At 40.3% G+C, this 20,105-nt stretch overlaps 1 protein-coding gene across 3 annotated transcripts in view; it reads right to left on the bottom strand.

Annotated features, from left to right (window-relative positions):
• ATP11B (ATPase phospholipid transporting 11B (putative)) overlaps positions 1 to 8,744 on the bottom strand; it is a 61,481-nt gene extending 52,737 nt beyond the window's left edge. For 2 of the 3 annotated variants that reach the window (XM_050977883.1, XM_050977882.1), the window contains exon 1: positions 3,944 to 4,033. In XM_050977883.1, the coding sequence (XP_050833840.1) occupies positions 3,944 to 4,024 (81 nt within the window). In that variant the 5' untranslated portion in view covers positions 4,025 to 4,033. Of the gene's footprint in view, positions 1 to 3,943; positions 4,034 to 8,538 lie in introns of those variants that run through there. The other variant, XM_009089064.4, reaches the window with a different exon arrangement.
• Between the last annotated feature and the right edge of the window lie 11,361 nt (positions 8,745 to 20,105).

Below are 20,105 nucleotides of genomic sequence, written 5' to 3'. Positions count from 1 at the left end.
CAGGTCACCGATGCCAAACAGACTGGTCTTGGAACATCAATAAAATCAGAAGGGAAAAATGAGCTGAAAAGGCAAGTTAATATTTCTAACATAGCACTCTCAAAGGCTGCTATAACATGTCCAATTCCTGTTAGCAGCAAAGGATTTGAACAGAGATTCAGGTAAATTCTTTAATTCAATAACAGTCCAACTTGCATCAATGAAGGAAACGGTTTTCTTATCCTCCCCTAAAATCCAAATCACAGTATTTATAAAGCATAATCCATTTTGGACTTCATATGATAATACAAACCTAAGACCTTGTAATAGCTGCTCTTTCATGACTGTCTTCAAGAGAATGCCAAGATTCACTTTATTAATCCAGTAACCAAAGAGGGCCTACACAAAAGCCAGGGAGGGACTGTTTAAGTTCTTGTAGTGATATGACAAAGGGAATGGCTTTAAACTGAGAGGGGGCAGATTTGGATTAGATACAAGGAAGAAATTCTTCCTTGTGAGGGTGCAGAGGCCTTGGCACAGGTTGCCCAGAGAATCCATGGCTGCTCCATTCCTGGAAGTGTTCAAGACCAGGTTGAATGGGGCTTATTCTCTTGCCTCAATGTGCTTAACCAGCCAAATGCCTCTAATACATTCCTTGTCCATTGCTTTATTTGAGGATGCTCCCTAAATTGCTCAGATGCTTTTTGGAAGAAAAGAGACTCTACAATAAATTGTCTTCATCTCCAAAGAAGGAAGAAACTTAGTTAACATTCAGGTTCTAAGAAGCAAGCCTCAATCCCAAAGGCAGGGCTAGTGGCTCCCATGTTACATTTCAAGGCCTGTCAATGCGCTCTCAGGGTTTTTTTTCTTTAAAAAAGTGCTTTACATAAAGTCCAGTAGGTTGAAGAGACACTGAGGCTTGACAGTGTCTGTAGTCCAAAATGTCAAATGTGGTCTTCTGCAACATGCTCCCAAAGCAGCCCACTGCTCTACAATGGAAATGAAAATGCCTTTGCAGTTCCAACTACACAGCTCTAATTTCAGAACTAAAAGTTTTCCTCTGTGGGCTCCAGCAATTAGTTTTCTTTATCTGCAATATCATCTTCCTGTCAGGCACCTACAAAAGGAGGGTAGGCAAGATTTTTAAAGCTGAAGGGTGACTTCAGACACCTATCAGGAGACAACTACAGGGTATCACACTTTATAAAATAAGAAATGAGAGTTCAAAAATCACAAGCCACTTTTTCAGAAGACTTCTCAAGCTATATAAACTACATTGAACATGGAAAGTGCTACAATCCTGCAATAATCAACCACACTACTAAACAGGCCACAGTAAGAAATACAAAACCAATGCAAGAAATGAAACATTTAACACACAAATGCTTCACATACCTCTAATGACCATAGGATGGATCTCAGAAGAAGAACCCCCCAAATGCATCCTTTCTGTACATTCCCTGCATTTGTTAACTAGGTTTATAGCAGATTTTCAATATTAAATAAAGCATTCAAATATGTGACAGGCTATGAACTTTCCCTTAAGGCTAGAAAGCAGCTCAAGTTTTGTAGATAGCAATTTCACCATAAAAAAATGACATTTCTCAAGTCCACGACAGGAAAAATACAGAGCAATCATACATTTCTTCACGTACTGGCATACTAAATACACTATTATCTTAAAATGAAATGTTGTTTACCCTCTGCTTTGAAGAATCATTTATAAATAAGTATTTTACACAAGCATGAAGGGCTCCTGTTCTGGACTACACATACAGCCATTATTGAAAAGCCTTGTTTTCAATATTTGGATTTGTTCTAGTAGGCAATAGCTATTTATGCCAATCAGCTCCTGCTCTGAGAGTCTAATTCATATTTTCTTTCAGCATGGAACAAAAAACAACAAACCCTTTCCAAAAGCATCTTCCCCCAAAATCCCCATTAAATAATAAATCTTAAGGCTTTTTCAAAACGTGTGCCAAAATTATACTGACAATTGCTGACAATGGCTGCTCAACAAATTTCACAGGAAGAGAATTTAGTTCATTGCTGAAACTGTCTGGCTCTTCTTTTAACATATTTTGAAAAAGCCTGCTCTATAAAACATTACAGTTTTGAGTCCACTGCATCCACCCAATAGCATTTTTAGTTCTAATTCCATTTTGAACACGATTTATGATTTAAGTGTCAGTTTAATGCCCTGCTTTCAGACGTGTACAGACCAGTCTATCCTTAAAGCTTGCTAAATCTTAAGCTTCCTTTCCATTTTGTTGCAATTCTCTTTCGCGAGAGAAATGTAAATATCTACAAAAATGTGCACAGCCACCCAAAGTAGCACAAAAACATGCAAAGGGGTAACAAAACACATCAACAGAGTACAACATGTATTTTGGAGGATAAACCATTTAAAACCTCTTCCTCTAGTAAAACATTTCAGGATAAAAACAGTTTGCCTTTTTTTTCTGCATCATTATCTCTCCTTCCCATTTACAGGAAAGTTCTCCTTTCCCAGACTTATTTTAACTCAAAGTAAACAAGGAAAAAAAAATCCTCTTAAGTCACTGCATGTGGGAGGCCAAGGAATTGCAGGCGTTTGTTTTTTAAATCACAGTGTAGTTCTCAGTCCTACTTTCTATCTTTTCTACCATGGTCTGTACTAATGCTAAGTGGTTTTCTCAACAGCAGGTGAAAAGAGGTTGAAAAAAAGTCTAGCTGCAAATATGTCACCTGTGTTTTGCTAGAAGATATGACCTTGCATTTAGAGAGATACTTTGTCACATCTATTTTGCTGCAGTTCTTACCTGCTTAACAAACAGATTTTGTGCTAGAAATTGAAGGATTTTTTTGAGAGGTGAACTTTTTACTGGTAACATAATTACAAAACCAGTCACAACTACTGAGCACATCATAATATAGTCAATAAAAAGCAAGAGCAGATCGTCGGTGAAAGTCGCAAGTCATGAGGCTTTTAATGAAATTTAAACACATTGTTATATTTCTCTTTCATAACTTCTGTCTCTCTATCCCAGAGGAAAGCAAATGTCAGTTTTAACGAAGTCAGCCAACCCATTTAAAACTAGAAAAACAAATACCAATGATATTCAAAACACATGTTGAATGCTACTAAATCCAGCATGGATCTACTTGCCTTACATTACAAATTTTACCTTCCACTGAGAGTGCAGAAACAATCTCTGAGCAGTAAAGAGAGCCTTTCACCCATCCCACCACGTACTCCCTATTGACCAGAACACAAATAGTTTTTGCTCATTGTTAACAAAATTCTATTTTTCTCCCTTAGTCACATAAAAACCATAAACAGACAGAAGCTATGAATGGAGCAGGACCCTATTAGTGCAGGAATGTCATACAGTCAATTAGTCTATTATTGAGTGATAAGTGGAAATTTGGCATAACAAAAATTTGCTGGTTAAAAAGCTCATGGATAGGAGAAACAAGAAAAGAGGATGGGACAAGATACAGGTCAAATACCCAAGCCTCACAGCAAGGCAGCACATCAGACAACACCGATCTTCCCATTTTTAAAACAGTCTTAGAAAGAATCAGTGTCAGGACTGGTTTGATTATATTTTGGTATGCAATTCTTAGATTTAGAGTTTAATTTTTATGAGGTAAGACTTACGAATTACACACAGGACACAACGGATGTCTCCATTTGGAGCAGACAGCTGGCTGAAGACAGGGCCAGGTTCCGCACGCTTTGGAACACATTCTGCTGCAAATGTATCAGCCCTCAGCAGCCACAGAATACAAAGGGAAAATAAGGTGAAAAGACCCTAACACATGGGAGCACTAGTCCAGCAGATCAAAGCATATCTCTAGCAAAAAAAAAAAGAGGGCCACATTTGCTCGTCTGCTAATTTACACGAGGGGAGTGCTTGACCTCTAACTCTCAAACTACTCCAGCAAAGCAATGCAACCTTTGGGCTGCTCCAAAACACACCTCGCTGATCCTCCAGTGATAATTCAGAAGGTAATAACCATGCAGTCTGAACCCCAGGAACTCTTCTGAACAAATATGCATTTATTTTCCTAGAATAAAATAACAAGCAGTTAGTTAGCTTTAGCCAGAAAGGGGAAGAGGCTTCACTGACAAATAAGAGGGGGGAATATAGTACTCCAGAATAGCAAGGTGATTTCAGAAGCTAGATTCTCAATTCTCAATCATTGGATTAGTTTAAAGTACTTCTGGCATTCAGAAAACAGAAGGAATTTTGGAGGGGGATGGAATTCAGTAAAATGATTAAGAGAAAATAATACACACTTGTCAGTGCAAACAACAAAATAAATGCTGTCCACCTTGTTCAGAATGCCAGTAACTGCAAGGTATTACAAAATACCATCTGTCCTCTCAGAACATCTTAACAGTAACCAGCATCTGAAAGGAAAAAAAAACCCACATCCCAGACATCCAATCCTCTAATGCTAATCTATTTGAGGACATTCCCTTATTAGTAAAAATTTTTCATTAGAACACATCTAGAAGATGAACACTCCTACAGATACTGCACTGGCTGTGGAGGGTGTGAGGTGTGACAGGCACTACCTACACAGAACAGTCAAAAACATACCCTGTGATCACCCCTCAATGCAGCCTATGGTGAACTTCTGGACTTCATAAACTCTTGACATCCCTCCCAATCTGAACCTTCTTATAAGCAGGAAATAAATAAAATAGCCTGGTAACTAGGTTTTACAGTTAATCTATGGATTTTATCTTTGATTTACAGTAAAATAAGAAAACTGCATTTGCCCAAACCCAGCTCTCCACAGCATTAAAGCTGTTGTGCACTATAGCGTTCAGGTCCTTAAACTGCAAGGATACTTGGCCAAATGCAGCACAACACTTGTCTTGAGTTGTCATTAACATAAGAGGGGCCAGGCAGGCAACTCTTAGATTTTGTCCATGTAGAATCCTTTGTACTTCACTGAGCTGTTAGACAACAGCTCAAAAGGCTCAAACTCCTCATAACAGTAATAAAAGAAATCCTGAGTCCCTTCTCCAATTGACAGGACTAATAATTTAAAATTATGCAGCTAAAATCATACAAACAAGGGTATTCTACCACAATTTTCAGAGACCTCCTTGTCAGAGAACTGAAGGTGTCAGTACGTTCTGTTAATAGCACTGCAACAGCTCTGGCACGGCATGTGCACCATCAGAGAGCAGCACAGCCCAAATGCTGCTATAAACCCACCAAAGGAGAAGTGGAACAGAAAGTCCCTGGTTGTTACAAAAGTACTCTCCTTTTGTGTTGGTACTGCACAAACTCAACCATGGGAGCCACAACAGCATTCGGTACACAGATTTGCCATGAGGTCTAACCCATCATATCTGGAAATGCAAATAAAACAAACTATGCTATTCCTGAATATTAATGATGCTTCCTATCAACTGTTGTTTATCCGGTTGCTTTTTTCAAGCAGAGTTGGCTGTGCCTGTGGCGTTATGCAACCCTCAAATCCACATGCCTACTGCTCTCTGAGATCTCAAGGTAACAGAGCTGGAACCCAGACATCTCTCCCGCCCAAAGCTTGTCTTTATCATGACATTTTACTCAAAGCCATGAATCATAACTCCATTTGGCTCTATATTTTTGCATTACTGAAACCTAAGTACTTCCAACTATTAACTACATTCTATAACATCACATCAACTAGGAAGTTAATGACTTACTATGCAGCTTATTTAGCATGAGGCAGCATTAGATGGACAAAAACTGATAAATTGTCTCTGCTATGGTGGTGTAAATTGTTTTGGAGCAAGAAAACCAGACTTAAGGCCAAAACACTAAACAACCTGATGATTTGTGCTACATCGGCACTTGAAGGCTGTACTACTGTCACCCATTTCTTAGATACAACAAATCACTAAAAAACATCTAACACCTCAGTTAAAGAACTGTTACGGACTTCTAAGATCATAATAAGAATGAATGAAGCCTTACATTCTCAGCATGTCTCTTCAGATGACTGTTCATGCCTTTCTATCCCTTTCTCTACAGGCACGCACTGGACTTCACAGAGAAAGCACAGCAAAGTCACTACTTTCAAAACACAGCTAAAATTATCTGAATTCCATACCAGGTCCTCTCATTACCTGAAGTTCACCTGCTTCATTCTCTCCCCATCTTAACAATTCAAGTTCTCAAAACCATACCCACTCCTGAGCACTCAGTATATGAAATACTGCTCCCTTAAGCAAACAAGAAGTTGCAAAACAATTCATTGGTTTCATATAGAGTACTTAAAAACTACCTCAAAGCACCTTCAGCTAAGTACCAGTCCCTCCCCCTTTCCCCAATCCATTACTACTTTTCCAGCATTTCTGCACACCAACGTTTTTTCTTTTGTATTACTACAACATCCCACTTCCATCACTCCCACACATTTGCCTGACTCCAACCCTCCTGTAAGGATGAGGACCCTTTTATAAAACCCGTTGCCACATCAAGCGCAGGTACAAACGCATGCTCCAAAGGCATCCAAACCCACACATTCCTCTCTTCTCCTCTCAGACACAGATTCTGGCACCTTTTGATTCAATTATTTCTGTCACCCCACTCTTCCCACTCATTCTGGTTATTTTGTCAGCATCCTTCCCCATGTTTTTAGCCCTCTGACACTCTTTCAGAACCTAAACATCACAGCCATGTGGAGAAACAAACATATGGTGGGATCTATGTTAAACCAGCAATTACACACAGGGATGAGTTGTCTGAGTGTCTTTAGGAAGGAACATGCAGTGTGATACCTATCTTAGGCCATTTTTCATCTTTATGAGCAGTGAAACAACCAAACCATTAACATCTGTGACGTCTATAGGAAAAAACCCACAAAACATATACCATTGCAATAATATTTATTCATCAGTACTATATTTAGATGTCTGACAAAAATCTTGAACTTTAATCGTCCTGCTTTTCTACTACATTAATTGGTTTCTTCCCTGTCAAAACTAGTGCAAATTTTAAACAGTTATTTTCCACCATTTTTCTTTAAGAAGCACTAAAACCTCCTAGTGCCAAGTTTATTGCTCATCCTGTTACACTAATGTTTTACTTTCTATTAAGGGCAAACAGATTTCTGGAAAGCTGGTCAGTGTACTACTTGCAGTGAAAAAAGCAACCATGTTTGATACATGAATTGCTAGCACTGATACAGTCCTAATCTAAACTCTATGGAAGACTGCATAATGCTGCTTTAAAAACCACACACACAAACCTCAAGCCACCTTCAAGTGGAAAAAATGACAGCTATGTTATACCAGGTTTTTTTTTCTAAAAAACGTGTGCAGGACTGTAACAGAACAGAAGAGTGTGGTCAGAGCTCAAACAGAGCAATTAATTTCCAGGTCAGTAACTCTTGGTGTCAGACCAAACTACTGAACACTGTCAAGCTGGCACTGAGACCATGACCACAAGCTCTCTGCCTCAGACACAGAATTGAGAAAATCTATGGGCCATGGGAAACCAGGTCAGGGAAGAACAGGAGGAAAAAAGAAAACACAAAATTTTAAATCTTTTTTTTGGGTAAAAAGTGATGCAACAAATTAAACAAATCATTAGTGAGACAGAAGCTTTAAGAAATCAAAATCTGAAAACCTAATGTAAGCTCTTGCACTAACGTGGACAACATCCGTGATGCAAAGTAACTCCAAAGAATGGAAGAAGTTATTTTACAAATACATACATCATTTAGAAAGAATTTCTCCCTTAGAGAAAACGCAAGTAGGATAATGCTGGTCGGGGCAGGAAGCCGGCCAATAGCTCAAATCAAAACAGTGAATCTCGATGTAGTTCCCAGATACAGCAGCACAGACGTGACAGCCAGGGCCGCCTGGTTTCCCCTGCTCGTTCTAACCCAACACAGCAAGCAGCGCCCGGGTGGGGGGACAGGCACCCTCACTGCTGCCTTTTACAAGTGGTTTCCCCCGCCAAAAGCATTTCACGGATGCTTTCCTTCAATTTCATTCACTTTCAAATCCTCAGCCGCAACGGCGGCAAAGCGCTCAGGTACGGGGAAATATCTGAGAGACGCACGTCGGGTGAAAAAGCCTTAAAACATTTCGCAACGGGAAGGAGGAAGAAGCTGAGAATCTCTGAAGTGTCGGTCCAAGGAAAAAGGCACCGTCATTTCTCCGGGAAGTTTGGGGAGCTCTTCCCAACGGGGACCACACGAAAGAGAACGCGCTGTCCTCTGTGCCAAGGGGGTTTCGAGGGGAAAAAATCCCCCCCCAAAAAAACAAACCCAAAAAACCCAAATCCAAAATAAAAAAAAACCCAACCAAAGGCCAAAAGACCGAAACAAACCCTCGGATACGGGTTAAAATTAAAATTAAAAAACCCTTTAATAACGATCCAAGTGCAGCCTGCGAGTCTCCCCAGTCCCCGCGGGGGAAGGACTCTCCTCCCTCCCGCACCCCGGCCCTATCTCCCGCTCCCTCCGCGGACCCGCGGCCCGGGCGGCGCCGTCCGGACGGGGCCGAGCCGAGAGCTCGCCCGACCCGTGGAGCGGAGGGTGCAGGGAGGCACCTACCAGCTGCTGCCGGACCCAGCGCAGCATCCCCGGCGGCGCGGGTCGCGGCCCCCGCGGCGGGGCTCCCTCGGCAGTGCCGCGCCCTCCCTCCGCTGTCACCGCCTCCGCCTCAGGCGAGCCGCCCGCCGCGGCTGCTCCCCATGGCGCGGGGCCCACGCCGAGTCAGGAGCAGCACAGCCCCGCCGGCGCCCCGAGCTGCGGCTGCCGCCGCCATCACAGCACGGCCGCTGACACTCGGCGGCTGCGGCCGCCCCGGGAAGTGACGTGGCAGGGCGGAGAGAGGGGCCGGTGTGAGCGATGGAGCCGTGAGGGGGGAGCCGCCGTCACCTGCCCCGGGCCTGGGCCGCCGTGGTCCGGCCGCTCCTCCGGCCTGAGGTGCGGCTTCTCGGGCACAAGAGCCGTGCGTGCGCTCGAGTCATCCTCGGGCAAACTTCCAGCTCCCCCCACACGGGCTCCGGCCGCAGCCCGTCAGGGCTCAGCGCCCTCAGCCCTATGAGGGTCCCCTGTTCTACCCAAGGGAAGCTACTTCGCACCCTACTGTTTTATCTTTCTTTTCTTTGTAAAATGTGCAAAGCGTACACATGTTGGAATAAAGATTTTGAAAAGACAGCAGATAATCCCTGATTTAAAGTAAAAGCCCAAGTGCACGGTGTGTGGGTTTCCCAAAGCAGGGAACAGGTGCTGGAGGATCCGGTGCCCTGCTGCTGGCAGCATTGTCTTGAACCGCTGTTTGTTAAAATCGGGTGTAGAAACGTGCTCATGTCAGGCAGTGATCTCTGAAATCTTCCCACCTGGACGCGTTCCTGCGTCACCTGCTCTGGGTGACCCTGCCTTGGCAGGGGGTTGGGCCGGGTGATCTCCAGAGTCCCTCCCAACCTCGGCAAATCTGTGATTTTCCTCTGAGAACAGCTGTTGCTTATCAAAACAAAACAAAACAGTGTTCAGCGCCAAACACTGGACACACCTATACACGTCTGCAGCTTCTGCGCCTCTGTCACCAAGAACTAAAGGAGATTATTTTAAGCAGTAAAGACCTGAGCGTTTGTGACCAAGTACAGTTGTCCCTGAAGTCGGTGACAATTTTGACACTGAATTAAAAATAAGTGTTTCCGTGAGTGGAGAGCACTGTTTCTGCCGCTCCCATTTGTTCCCAGGGAATTAGGACTTTTAGCAACGAATCCTAATCATATCTGCTGTAGTATTTAGTGTTCATATAGAAATTTAGAATGTAATTCAGGATTTAAGATGGATGATCTAATGTCTGAGCAATGGAATCTTGTGGTGGTTTAAGCATCTGCATTTAATTAGAAAAATAACGTTTAAACAGCAGGGAACAAAACTATTTTTATCAGTCACTTAGGAAAGCTCATGTTAGCAAAACTTGGTATTAAATGCTAGGCATTATTTCAAAACATTTAAATACATCAAAGCAGAGTTTCAAACAGCTTGCACTACCCTATTCATCTAATGAGAAGTCGAAAATAACAGAGTGATTTCATAGCTGTGGCACGTTGCCTGGAGAGTGGCCTTAAGCCAGAAGCTGAACTGATACACTCAATATTCCTGCTCCTCTTTTATCATCAGATGTAGAACAGGGTCCTGACCACTACACACTAAAATTCATATGCCATTACTCTGAAGTGCAAGAATATTTGTCACTCCCTCCCTGCCAAATTCCAGTATGAGTTGCACTTTCTGCAAGCCTGTTTCCATGGCTTGCAGTTGTGTTACATAAAGCTGCTTGGCGCTGTCTGTTCCACATTTGCTGTAATGATACTGTTTCACCAGACAAAACTTGGAAGCAATTTGCAACTGATTTGAACTCTGCAGTTTGTATTTTTTCACTCTAAGATGTTTGTATTTTAGTGGATGAAAGTATATAGATAGGATGGAATTTTTTTGCTCTGTGCAGCAAAGGCACTTTTTCAAATATACAGAAAAATTTCACTAAAAAAACATCCTTTTCTACCATCCCGCCTAGTAAAACTTTGCACCTTTTAAATTGCTCAAAAGCCTATACTAGACACTTATGAACTTTCATCTCACCCTTGAGAGATAAATAGTGTTCAGAAGAGAAAACTGAAGTAGAGCAGCCAAGCCAGATATTGATTAGCCAGTAACACTCCAGCACTTCTCAAATCAGAGGTCAACTGTATTAAGAATTAAGATTCCCACATCAGAGACCCCACTTTAAAATAGTGCCATGGAGTCACCTGAATTCACACAGCAGGCTTATACAGAAAAAAAAGAAGCAGCTGCTGAAGAAAAAAGTCACCCTCCAAAGATTAGGTTTAACCCATTGCCCAGGCTCTCTTGATTAGACTCCAAGCTTTCCACTTAAGTTTCTATGGGAGTAATGATTTCAGATGTTTGTTTAGCAAGATCAGGATATAAATGCTGTCTGATAAAGAAATATTTACATAAACATAAAAACACACATTTGAATGTTAGGTCCAGCAAGCTTTTATTTATGCATGCATGAGTAATTCTTATATAATCAATGGTACTACTTTTAGGTTTATAAAATTAAACATTGGTAACCACAGAATCATTGCATGAACATGCAACCATCAAATTGTCACTGGGGCTGCTGATGCTTCTCCCTGAGCTTGTGTGTGACACTCACACATTTCCATTAGTTTTGAGACCAGCAAATGGTGTTTTTTCCAGCAGGAACTGGTGAGATGCTGTCAGGCTATATGGCCACATCCAGTGCATGATGAGAGGAGATGGAAGTGCAGCACTGACAGAGGGTGAGCTGCCTGCAGCATTCCTGCCTTGGAAAACTGAAGTGCCTGGCAGCTGAGCCCTGTCACCTGCCCCATCCCTGGATGCACCAGCCCCATCCCAGGCTCTCAGACTGCTGCAAAGGGGGTGGTCTCATCTGGTGCACTGACTTTGGGGCAGCCCAGCTCATGTGTTGCATCTTTGGGACAGAAAAACAGAAAAGCCAAGAGGTGCAGAGTAGAGATGGAGGTTCATAGTAGGCATGTAGGTTTCTGTAGCAAAACCTAATAATACTCCTTACTGTATCATTTTCCTGGTGGAAAATTCCTTTGGTTTTATTGAAATACTTTGTTATTTCTCGAAATGAGTATTTTAATCTATGCATTATTTACTTGCTAATTATGGTGCTAATTAAAATGCACACTATAAAAATACCTGTTTTGTTTCTAATCCATCGAGGTTAAGGGCTCCCCGACAGACACAGGGCTTCTTCAAGGCATCTTTATTCCTCAAGCATTCACTTACTGGCTGAAGCATCAATTATACAGATATAACCAGTGGCTGATTTTCAGTCACAAGGCTTTTCATCTAAAGACACGTGTATTCTTACCTAGAGCAACCAGTCTTCAGGGGAAAAGTGAAAGAGTTAAAAAATGAACTGAACTTTTTAAAGGGAAACCTTGCGTGCAGATTGCCACTCCCTTTTTGTGCCCTGAAAGAAATAAAATCAGATTAAATGACAGGATGCACAAGGTGACATTTCCAAGACACGTACTGGATCTCCACAATAATGCAGTATTTTTTTATTTCTTCTTACCCTTTCTCTCATTGTTAAAACCTGGATCTTGATGTCACACCTCACCTTTCCATTGCTGTTTTTTCTTTTTCTTTGAGAGCTTTGTTGAGAGTGTAGAACTTCAACTTCTACCCAACACATGAAGCTCAAGAGATCTGGATACCAAATGCCAGGTGAGGGGCTTCATGTGACACGCAGAAGGTCAAACCTGTCAGTGCCCTGCAGGCACAGAGAACTTTGCTGCTGCACCACACTTCAGCAAAAGATGTTCTGCACTTACCTCATCCCTGGCTGTGTGGAATGGCCTGGCCTGCTAAATGCAAGTCAAGAGAGTTTACAATCAGTGCTACTCAGTTTGCAAAGCCCCAGGATAACAGGAAGCTGTGGAAAGCATTAAAATTCATCTTCCCTTTCAGTCTCACTGTTAACTTTTTAATTATGCGTTGCCTGTAGGCTGCAATGTTCAGCTTGTGGCTTTCTCTAAAGCTGTTTTGTTTTCTTTTTCCCCAGGGAAGCAATCCAAGATTAGAAGATATAGGAAATCCTGGAAAACTATCCCTTATCTTCATGAATGTCCTAGGGTGACTGTTATCCCCATGAGTATGACCAGGATGAAGTATAAAATGCTAATTGTTCATGCCTTTTTTTTTTTTAGGGAAGAAATACAATTTTTCAACCAATGGCTCATAAAGTTTGGAACATCTCCAATGGCCCTGTCTTGATGGAAAGTGGAGGACTCAATCTTGCAAAACAATGGTTTTGTTGGAAAATGTGTTCAGGTAAGTCAGGTAATTTCTAGTAAATCCTTGACAGTGACATAATTTTGTGATTCTGTATTATAAACAAGGATAACCTTATAAAATGTGAATTTTTCTCCAGACTCTTTATTTAATGATTTATAAAAATACACTTTTACAACTAATTCATTCTTATCCTCATCTTTTTATAACAGTTTCCTTTTCTAATTTATAAGCCCTAGTGATTATTGGCATTCATACATCACCTCATGGTTAACCTTTGTAAAAAATTACCAGGCAGAAAATTATGCATCTCAGTAAAAAACTCATGATATTCTACAGGGAATTTTTTTGTTCTTCTGATTTGTAGCACTTCAGTTAAGATCACTGAGTGGATAAAGAAAGATTGAACTCTGGAGAATAAATACAGGGCCTGGTTTCCAGGTCTCTTGACAGCAGTCACCTGGGACATTACTGTGACAACTGTAATACAAACAGTTACACACCTAGGGATGTTACCTTGGAAATGAGTTTGAGATCTTTATGGGAAAGGAACATGGGAATTCTGGTAATGGTTGTACACTCTCTCTTGGTTTAATAGTTTGCTTCAAAATAGTGTAACATCTAATATATGAAATGTTCTCCAGGTCGTGGGAAGTAGGATTTCAAGCACCCTCATGTAGAACTTCAATTTCCCATGCCTTGGAGGGCAAACTGCTGAAGTGGATAGAGGTTTTCTGAGAGCACCTTCTGGTTTGGACTTTACCAGTTACATAAATCTCTGTGGGATTTAGATATGCAGTAAGTTTGTCATAACTAACATATTTTTTGTGTTCAGGATTCAGTGTTTTAGTATTTGAATTAGCTCATATAACATCAACTAACATGTTCCTATCCTGCACTCAAATTATGAAGTAGGTATTTCTGAAGGTGTTCCTTGCTGTGCTGTTGGCTGGATTGTGACCAGTTTGAATGCTGAAAACCCAACTTGAATGCCTGTGCATCTTACCTGTCCCAGCAGAAACAAGCTGTGATTATACAGGTTCCATTTCCAGAGTCTTCTTTTCTCTCAACCCATCTAAGGGAAAAGGGAAAACAATTTACCAGAGCCTTATAATTCAGTGCTTTCCACCAATTCCCTTTTATTTAAGCCTGTGCCTCAATGGTAAGTGGCAGGATATTAGCCAATATTGGTAAGTTCCTCCCTTTCTCAAGGGTGAGAGATTAAATTCATGTCCATTGACTTTACCCCATCCTAACACATTTGTTAATGTGTCTTAAAGAGTAGTGATCACTCCCTTGCACAGGCGTGCCCGTGACAAAGCCCAGGGCTCCAGCCTGGCTGGGTTACACAAATGCCTCAGGGAATGAGGCAAGGAGGCTTGAAGAGACAAAACGGGCACCTTGGGGAGGTGAAGAAAATTTCAGTGCCTCATCTAAAACTGATACAGCCACCTTGGGTGACAAAGGACAAAACAGAAGAGCTCTGCCAAGGTTGGTCATGAACACAGGTTTCAGATATATCAGTGGATAGGAGAGGGTCTCACAGATGAAGACAAAATCTTGTACTTGCTTAGCACTGGAGAGGCTGTTCATCAGTGCAACTGTAAAAGCAATTTTTGCTAACAGAGATGCATTTTATATAGCAAAAGGATTTTACAAAAGCATCTACCAAACAGAATAAGCTGGCAAAAACACCTCTTCCTTCCAACACAGTGTTTACAATAAAGTTTTTGGCTCTTCAGAAATTGTACATTAATCACATCTCCAGCTGGTATTTATGATTGGACCTGTCTTTCCACCAGCTTTCCTTTCACCACCATCCTTCCCACCCAAACCAAGAGTGTTCACATTGTGCTAATAGCACCTTGCATGCCTCTGGGCAGATCTCCCATATAGGTGTGTCCACCAGGAATGCCAGGCTGACTCCCAGCTGCTGCTTACCTCCCTTCCTACCAGAGCCCTGACCTGGGACAGGCTTCCCTCACACGGACACAGCACATTGTTGTTTGGTTCACAGCAATCACAAAAAAGGCTTTAGGTTGTTTTTTTTCCCTCCCCTCTTTATTTTGGCAAAATATAGTAAAATAGGTTGATTGACACTGCTCTTGAGGAATGAAACTTTCCTGGCCTTTAGGCCGGAGATCACTTTCAAGTTATGTATCATATAGGAAAAGTATATGCTAAGTCTGATGACAGGTGATGGTATCACTAATTCCACAACACCTTCACATCTCATTTCCAGCTAAGCTTTAAGAAAAGTCACATAGGCTCAGAGTTTCAAAAACCTGTCTACCATTTCAGTCAAGTTTTTAAAGTAGCTGCAGAATAAATAAACTCATAGGAAGTGTTTAGCACTTAAGCCTTATAAATCTGAACCTGGATACTCAAAACTGGAGAGGGTGTGTGCATATATTTATTATTTTTTAAAAATCCCCTCATGGCCTAGTATTCTAGAAGTAGGGTGCAATAATCTACCATGTAGGGATAACTGGGGACTCTGCAGACAAAAAAAGAAAAAAAGAAAGAAAAGAAAAAAAAAAAAGAGCTATGAACATGACAGATGATGTTCCTACAGCCATATGAGGCAAACAAACATATGGTTGCTCTGTCTGAAGTTCCTACAATCCTTTATGTCTTCAAAGTGTAGCAAAACATTGGCTGATTAACATAATTAAAGCATTTTTCAAATGATTCCTAATTATATTTTTGAAAATGTAAATGAAGATGCTGACATGAAGTTTTTTTGCTGTGCATGATGAAAACTGAGTTCTCATTTTACTGAGTACTGTAATCAAATTTAGAACAAATGTTATATAAGTGCATAAGTAATCCTAATCCTAATCCCTTTTCTGCTGTCTCACTTTCTCCATCTAGGCCTGCTGCAGCTGTAAATCTATAAATCTCCCATATTTTGTAATTTCCTCACATATTTTTATTTTTGTTTCCCAATCTCCTGCCTTTCTGAAAGGAGACATTTTCAGTTGCTAATGGTTCTGATGGAATGAAAAGTTTGGTTTTTAGCCTTCTGCCAGTTTTCTTATAGTACTGAATGTTTGATCACAGCAAATGTACAGTACTGATGCTATTGCTATAAGATGTTAAGCCTCACCCTGTTGAAACAAATCTAGAGGTCTTCAAACATTTTTTACTCTGTCCTTAGTTGAATATCTGCTGTTTTCAATGTTTTATTAATATCAGTAGAGGTTGGCTGAGGGTATGTCAACAATGCATAATTCAAAGTAGCCAGAAGATATCAAAGATAGCTATAAACAAACTAGTTGGTAATAAATCAGTTCTAGCGTTGGAGCACTGAATTCCCTGTGAGCAACCTGACCCTGTTTCTGATTTTACCCTAGGATTTGTGCCACTGCTATAATCTGAAATTATTTCACTGGCTCAATGAAAAACAGCCGGGAGGGACAGGCTCCAGTGCAGATTTAAATGCTGGACTCAGAAAAACAAGAGAGACTGTGCTAGTGATTGTGTTTTGTCATATATTTCCACAAGATATTTGGAATTCATTTAATAATTTCACAAAAAATTATTAAATAATCCACATATCAATTAAACAATATTGTAACAATTCTTTAAATCACTTTTATTAGTCTGTATTTCTTATTTGGAATCTTTCTAAGGGTACAAAATAGCAAAAGATAAGTATTACAGATGAGTGGTTCACAGCATATAATTTATCCAGTTAATTTAATTTCTTTGGATTTGTCTACAAATTGCTTATAATTTTATGTAATTAATTCATTATGTGAACCTAATTGCTAAAATAACTCTGAGATTGTCCAGCTGAAAAAAATAGCAGCCTTTTCATTGCCTTGTGTGGGAACAATGCAGGGCCACAGGAGGTTTATCCCTACTGCGCAGACCTTACTGGCATTATTCTTTGGAAGTACCCATCTGACATACTACTCCTTCTACTTCTTGCTTCCTGGAACAAAAATTATTCTTAAGCAGAGAAAATTCACATGTATTAATTGGCAAATGAGACACAAATATTCTCTGATTTTTTTTATTTTCTTAATATCATACTGCTTATGAATCTATTTGTTAAAGTATATCTGTAAGAAACATTAGATGATGAGCCACAGCAAACAAAATAGTCTTCCATGTTTTCTAAGTTACTGTATTTCCTTCTTTTCTGCTTATCCTCAGTTTTGCTTGTTCCACAAAAATATATTCAGATATTTCAGTACTGACTTCAGTTGGCACTGAAGCAATTGTTTTCCAGAAGATAAAATGGGCAGCAGTTTTCCAGTCCCACACTCCTGCCCAAGGCCTGCTGCACCAGCCAAACCTGGTCACCCAGCTGCTCCTAAAAATCAATCATAAAAGCTCAATATCCCCCAAAACGTTAAATTTTTCTGAACCTCTAACCTAGATCTTCTTCACCAATAGGTAAATTTTTTGCTTCTTATCCTGGCCCAAATATGAAGTCTAATACTGAGAAATACCTGTGTATTATATGAAAATAATCCTATTTCTTTAACCTGAAGATCACCCAGTTTCCTTAAGTTTTCTGATAAAATCTGTTGGTTTTGTTGCTGTAATCTGGACATTATCCTGGCCACTTCTTTTCCAAATCTACAAGTACCAAACAGAGCTGGTACTTTAACTGAGGGCTTATCTGTGCTGCACGCAATGGAAAAATAATTTCACTTATCTCGCATGTATTTGTATAACCCATAACAAGAAATGCTTGTTTTTTCCCCTATAGCTATTATACTTTTGACTACTAGCAAATGAATGCTCTGTAATATTTGAAACATTTTTCCTGGCAGGCCAAATTAGTCACTTTATATCTAATGTTCATGCAATTCATTATTCTTAAACAATTCCTTTTTTTTTTTTAATTACCATTTTTATTTTAGCACCACCCAGACTATTTATCTACTTTACCAAAATTTTTTTGAATTTACCTTTTCACCCGCAAAGTGCCTCCCATCTTGGTATCATCTGCAAATATAATAACACAGTATGCCCTAATCCCATTGCTTAATGAAAATACTGATTAGTATTGGACCAAGAACAGACTCTCATAAAAACCACTCTTTGATTTACACAATGGGAATGGATTTGACCAGCACTAGCTCTTATTATTAACATGGAATTGAGTCATCCTTAGACAACAGATAGACTCCAGTGCACCCAACTTGTCTGGCTGCTATGGATCCCTTCTTGAGCCAAACAGGATTCTGGGTTAGTCAAAGAATTCATTACAGAGCCCACAGATGGCTGAAACCACTGTTATTGAACTGCATCAACCCTTTGGAGGAATGCCACCTGAAAGTACCTGAAAGTGATACAGACAAAGTGCATTGTCCAACTTGTACATTTTTAATGCTATTCTGCAAGGTAAATGTGTGTGGTGCCAGCTGAGCTTGCCCTTCTGCATTTTGCCAAAAAGATACTGCAGGTGACCCAGAAAGTACCGCAGTGAAGAGCTGAGGTTGGATCATCTACACCACTGCTACAATCCTTATGCTCCTTTCTCACTTCTCATTTTCTGCAACTCCAGCTCTGGTGCTGGGTCGATGGCACCCTCAGGAGTGCAGAACTTGGCTGTAAGAACACCATGAAAGCCACCACAAAGAGACTTGTTCCTGTCTATCTGTAAGACATGGTTAGAACAGGGAGTATTTCTCATTATGTTTTGGGAGAAAGAACAGAGAAATAGAGAGATGCATGGATATATTCAAAATTTCTCAATGCTAATTCAGATGGGATTAACTTATTTTTAATATATTTCTCTTTTGTCAATTTACCCATCTTATTTGAATGCATGTGTCTTTGAGCTGAAAAAGGAACTGGGGATTTGCCTATGTAAGGGCACACATAAATCAAAGAAACAAGCACCTTCTTTTGATAGAAAAGGCTGTTGCTCAAAGAACTATCTGTAAGGGAAGATTATTACTTTTTTATTTCAGATTTGAGGATCTGATTTCGATTCTGAGATTGAAGCACAGTAGTAACAGTATAATTTAGATATCAGATATACCTGTTCCTTACTGCTGCCAGCCTGTATTTGGTTTCAGGGTTCTGATGTTGACTATTAACCTATTTAAATATTCATCAACAGCCTTCTGCCAAGGTAAATTAATTCACCATCTCGGGTCGCTGTCAAGTTGTCAATTTCTCAGATATTTTTCATTTGCCAGTGCCCTTTAGAGTGACAATGATGGCACACTTACAGCTGAGCAACAATTGTACTGTTGGTATCTCCTGCTATACAAAAGCTCTCCAATACTGGAGTGTGTAAAGCTTGCTGTTATGGCAGGTCTGAAAAATAGTCTATTAACCAAAAAGTGAGAAGTGTATAGGGAAAGGAGCTGATGAACCATCTTGTTTGATTTATGACAGTGAGGGCCTATAACACCAATATGAAAGTTGTCTCTGAAGCTAAAGAAACACTTTCACTTTTTATACCCACCTAATTTTTCATCTAGAACCAAGAATAAAAGACATTAATATAATTCATGGAAGGATTCTGGCTCTCCCCTCCAGTGATGACCAGAATTAACTCCATAACTTTGATAGAATATGGAATAATTAACTTATTTACTGAACTAATAATTAAACATTAACTAATTATCATTAATGCAATATTTATTTAATATTCACATTATCATTAATACCAGTGCCTTAAAAAACCCACACACAAACTAACTAGATTTCTTTTTTTTACCTCAACTTTTAGACTATCTTTCTGGGGGACACTTTTAGAAACATTCTAGACATACTCCTGCAGCTGATGATTCATGTATTTTTCATGATGGAAATCAAGTCAGCTGCATCCAGTGCACAAAACTCCTTATATAGCTCAAGTACTTCCAGCTTCCAAGTGAGTATGAAAAACACAAATTAAATAAAACCATTTCCCAAAGCATTGAAACTGCTGAAATGTAAAGAGACAAATGTTTATTTTTTTTATTTTGGGGGCATTTAGGAGTGCTAGTCCTCCAGGAAGGAGTCTAGGTAAGTCAGTGGAATTACAGTGGGGATGTAAATGGGATGGGAATGAGACCCTTGGGCTCCCATTTATTGTTCCCTCCCCAGGGGCTGTTTTAGGTCATCATACCACAGTGGAAAGGGATTTTCCCTCTCTCAGGCATATCTGATTGGGAGGATGAGCAGAACAGACCCAGTGTGACAGCAGGTTAGAGCCCAAGAGAACTTCACTGCAGCCATAAGCATCCCAGAAAAGCATCTCCAAGAAGTGGTAACCCAAATATGGCTTTTTCAGGCTCAAACATCTCTAAATGCACCTCTCAGGACATGCACACAAAGAAGAAACT

Source organism: Serinus canaria, chromosome 9, assembly GCF_022539315.1.
Source record: "Serinus canaria isolate serCan28SL12 chromosome 9, serCan2020, whole genome shotgun sequence".
NCBI classification, from domain to species: Eukaryota; Metazoa; Chordata; class Aves; order Passeriformes; family Fringillidae; genus Serinus; species Serinus canaria.
Note: the sequence above shows the minus strand (reverse complement) of the source record. Positions and strands in the feature narration are given on the sequence as shown.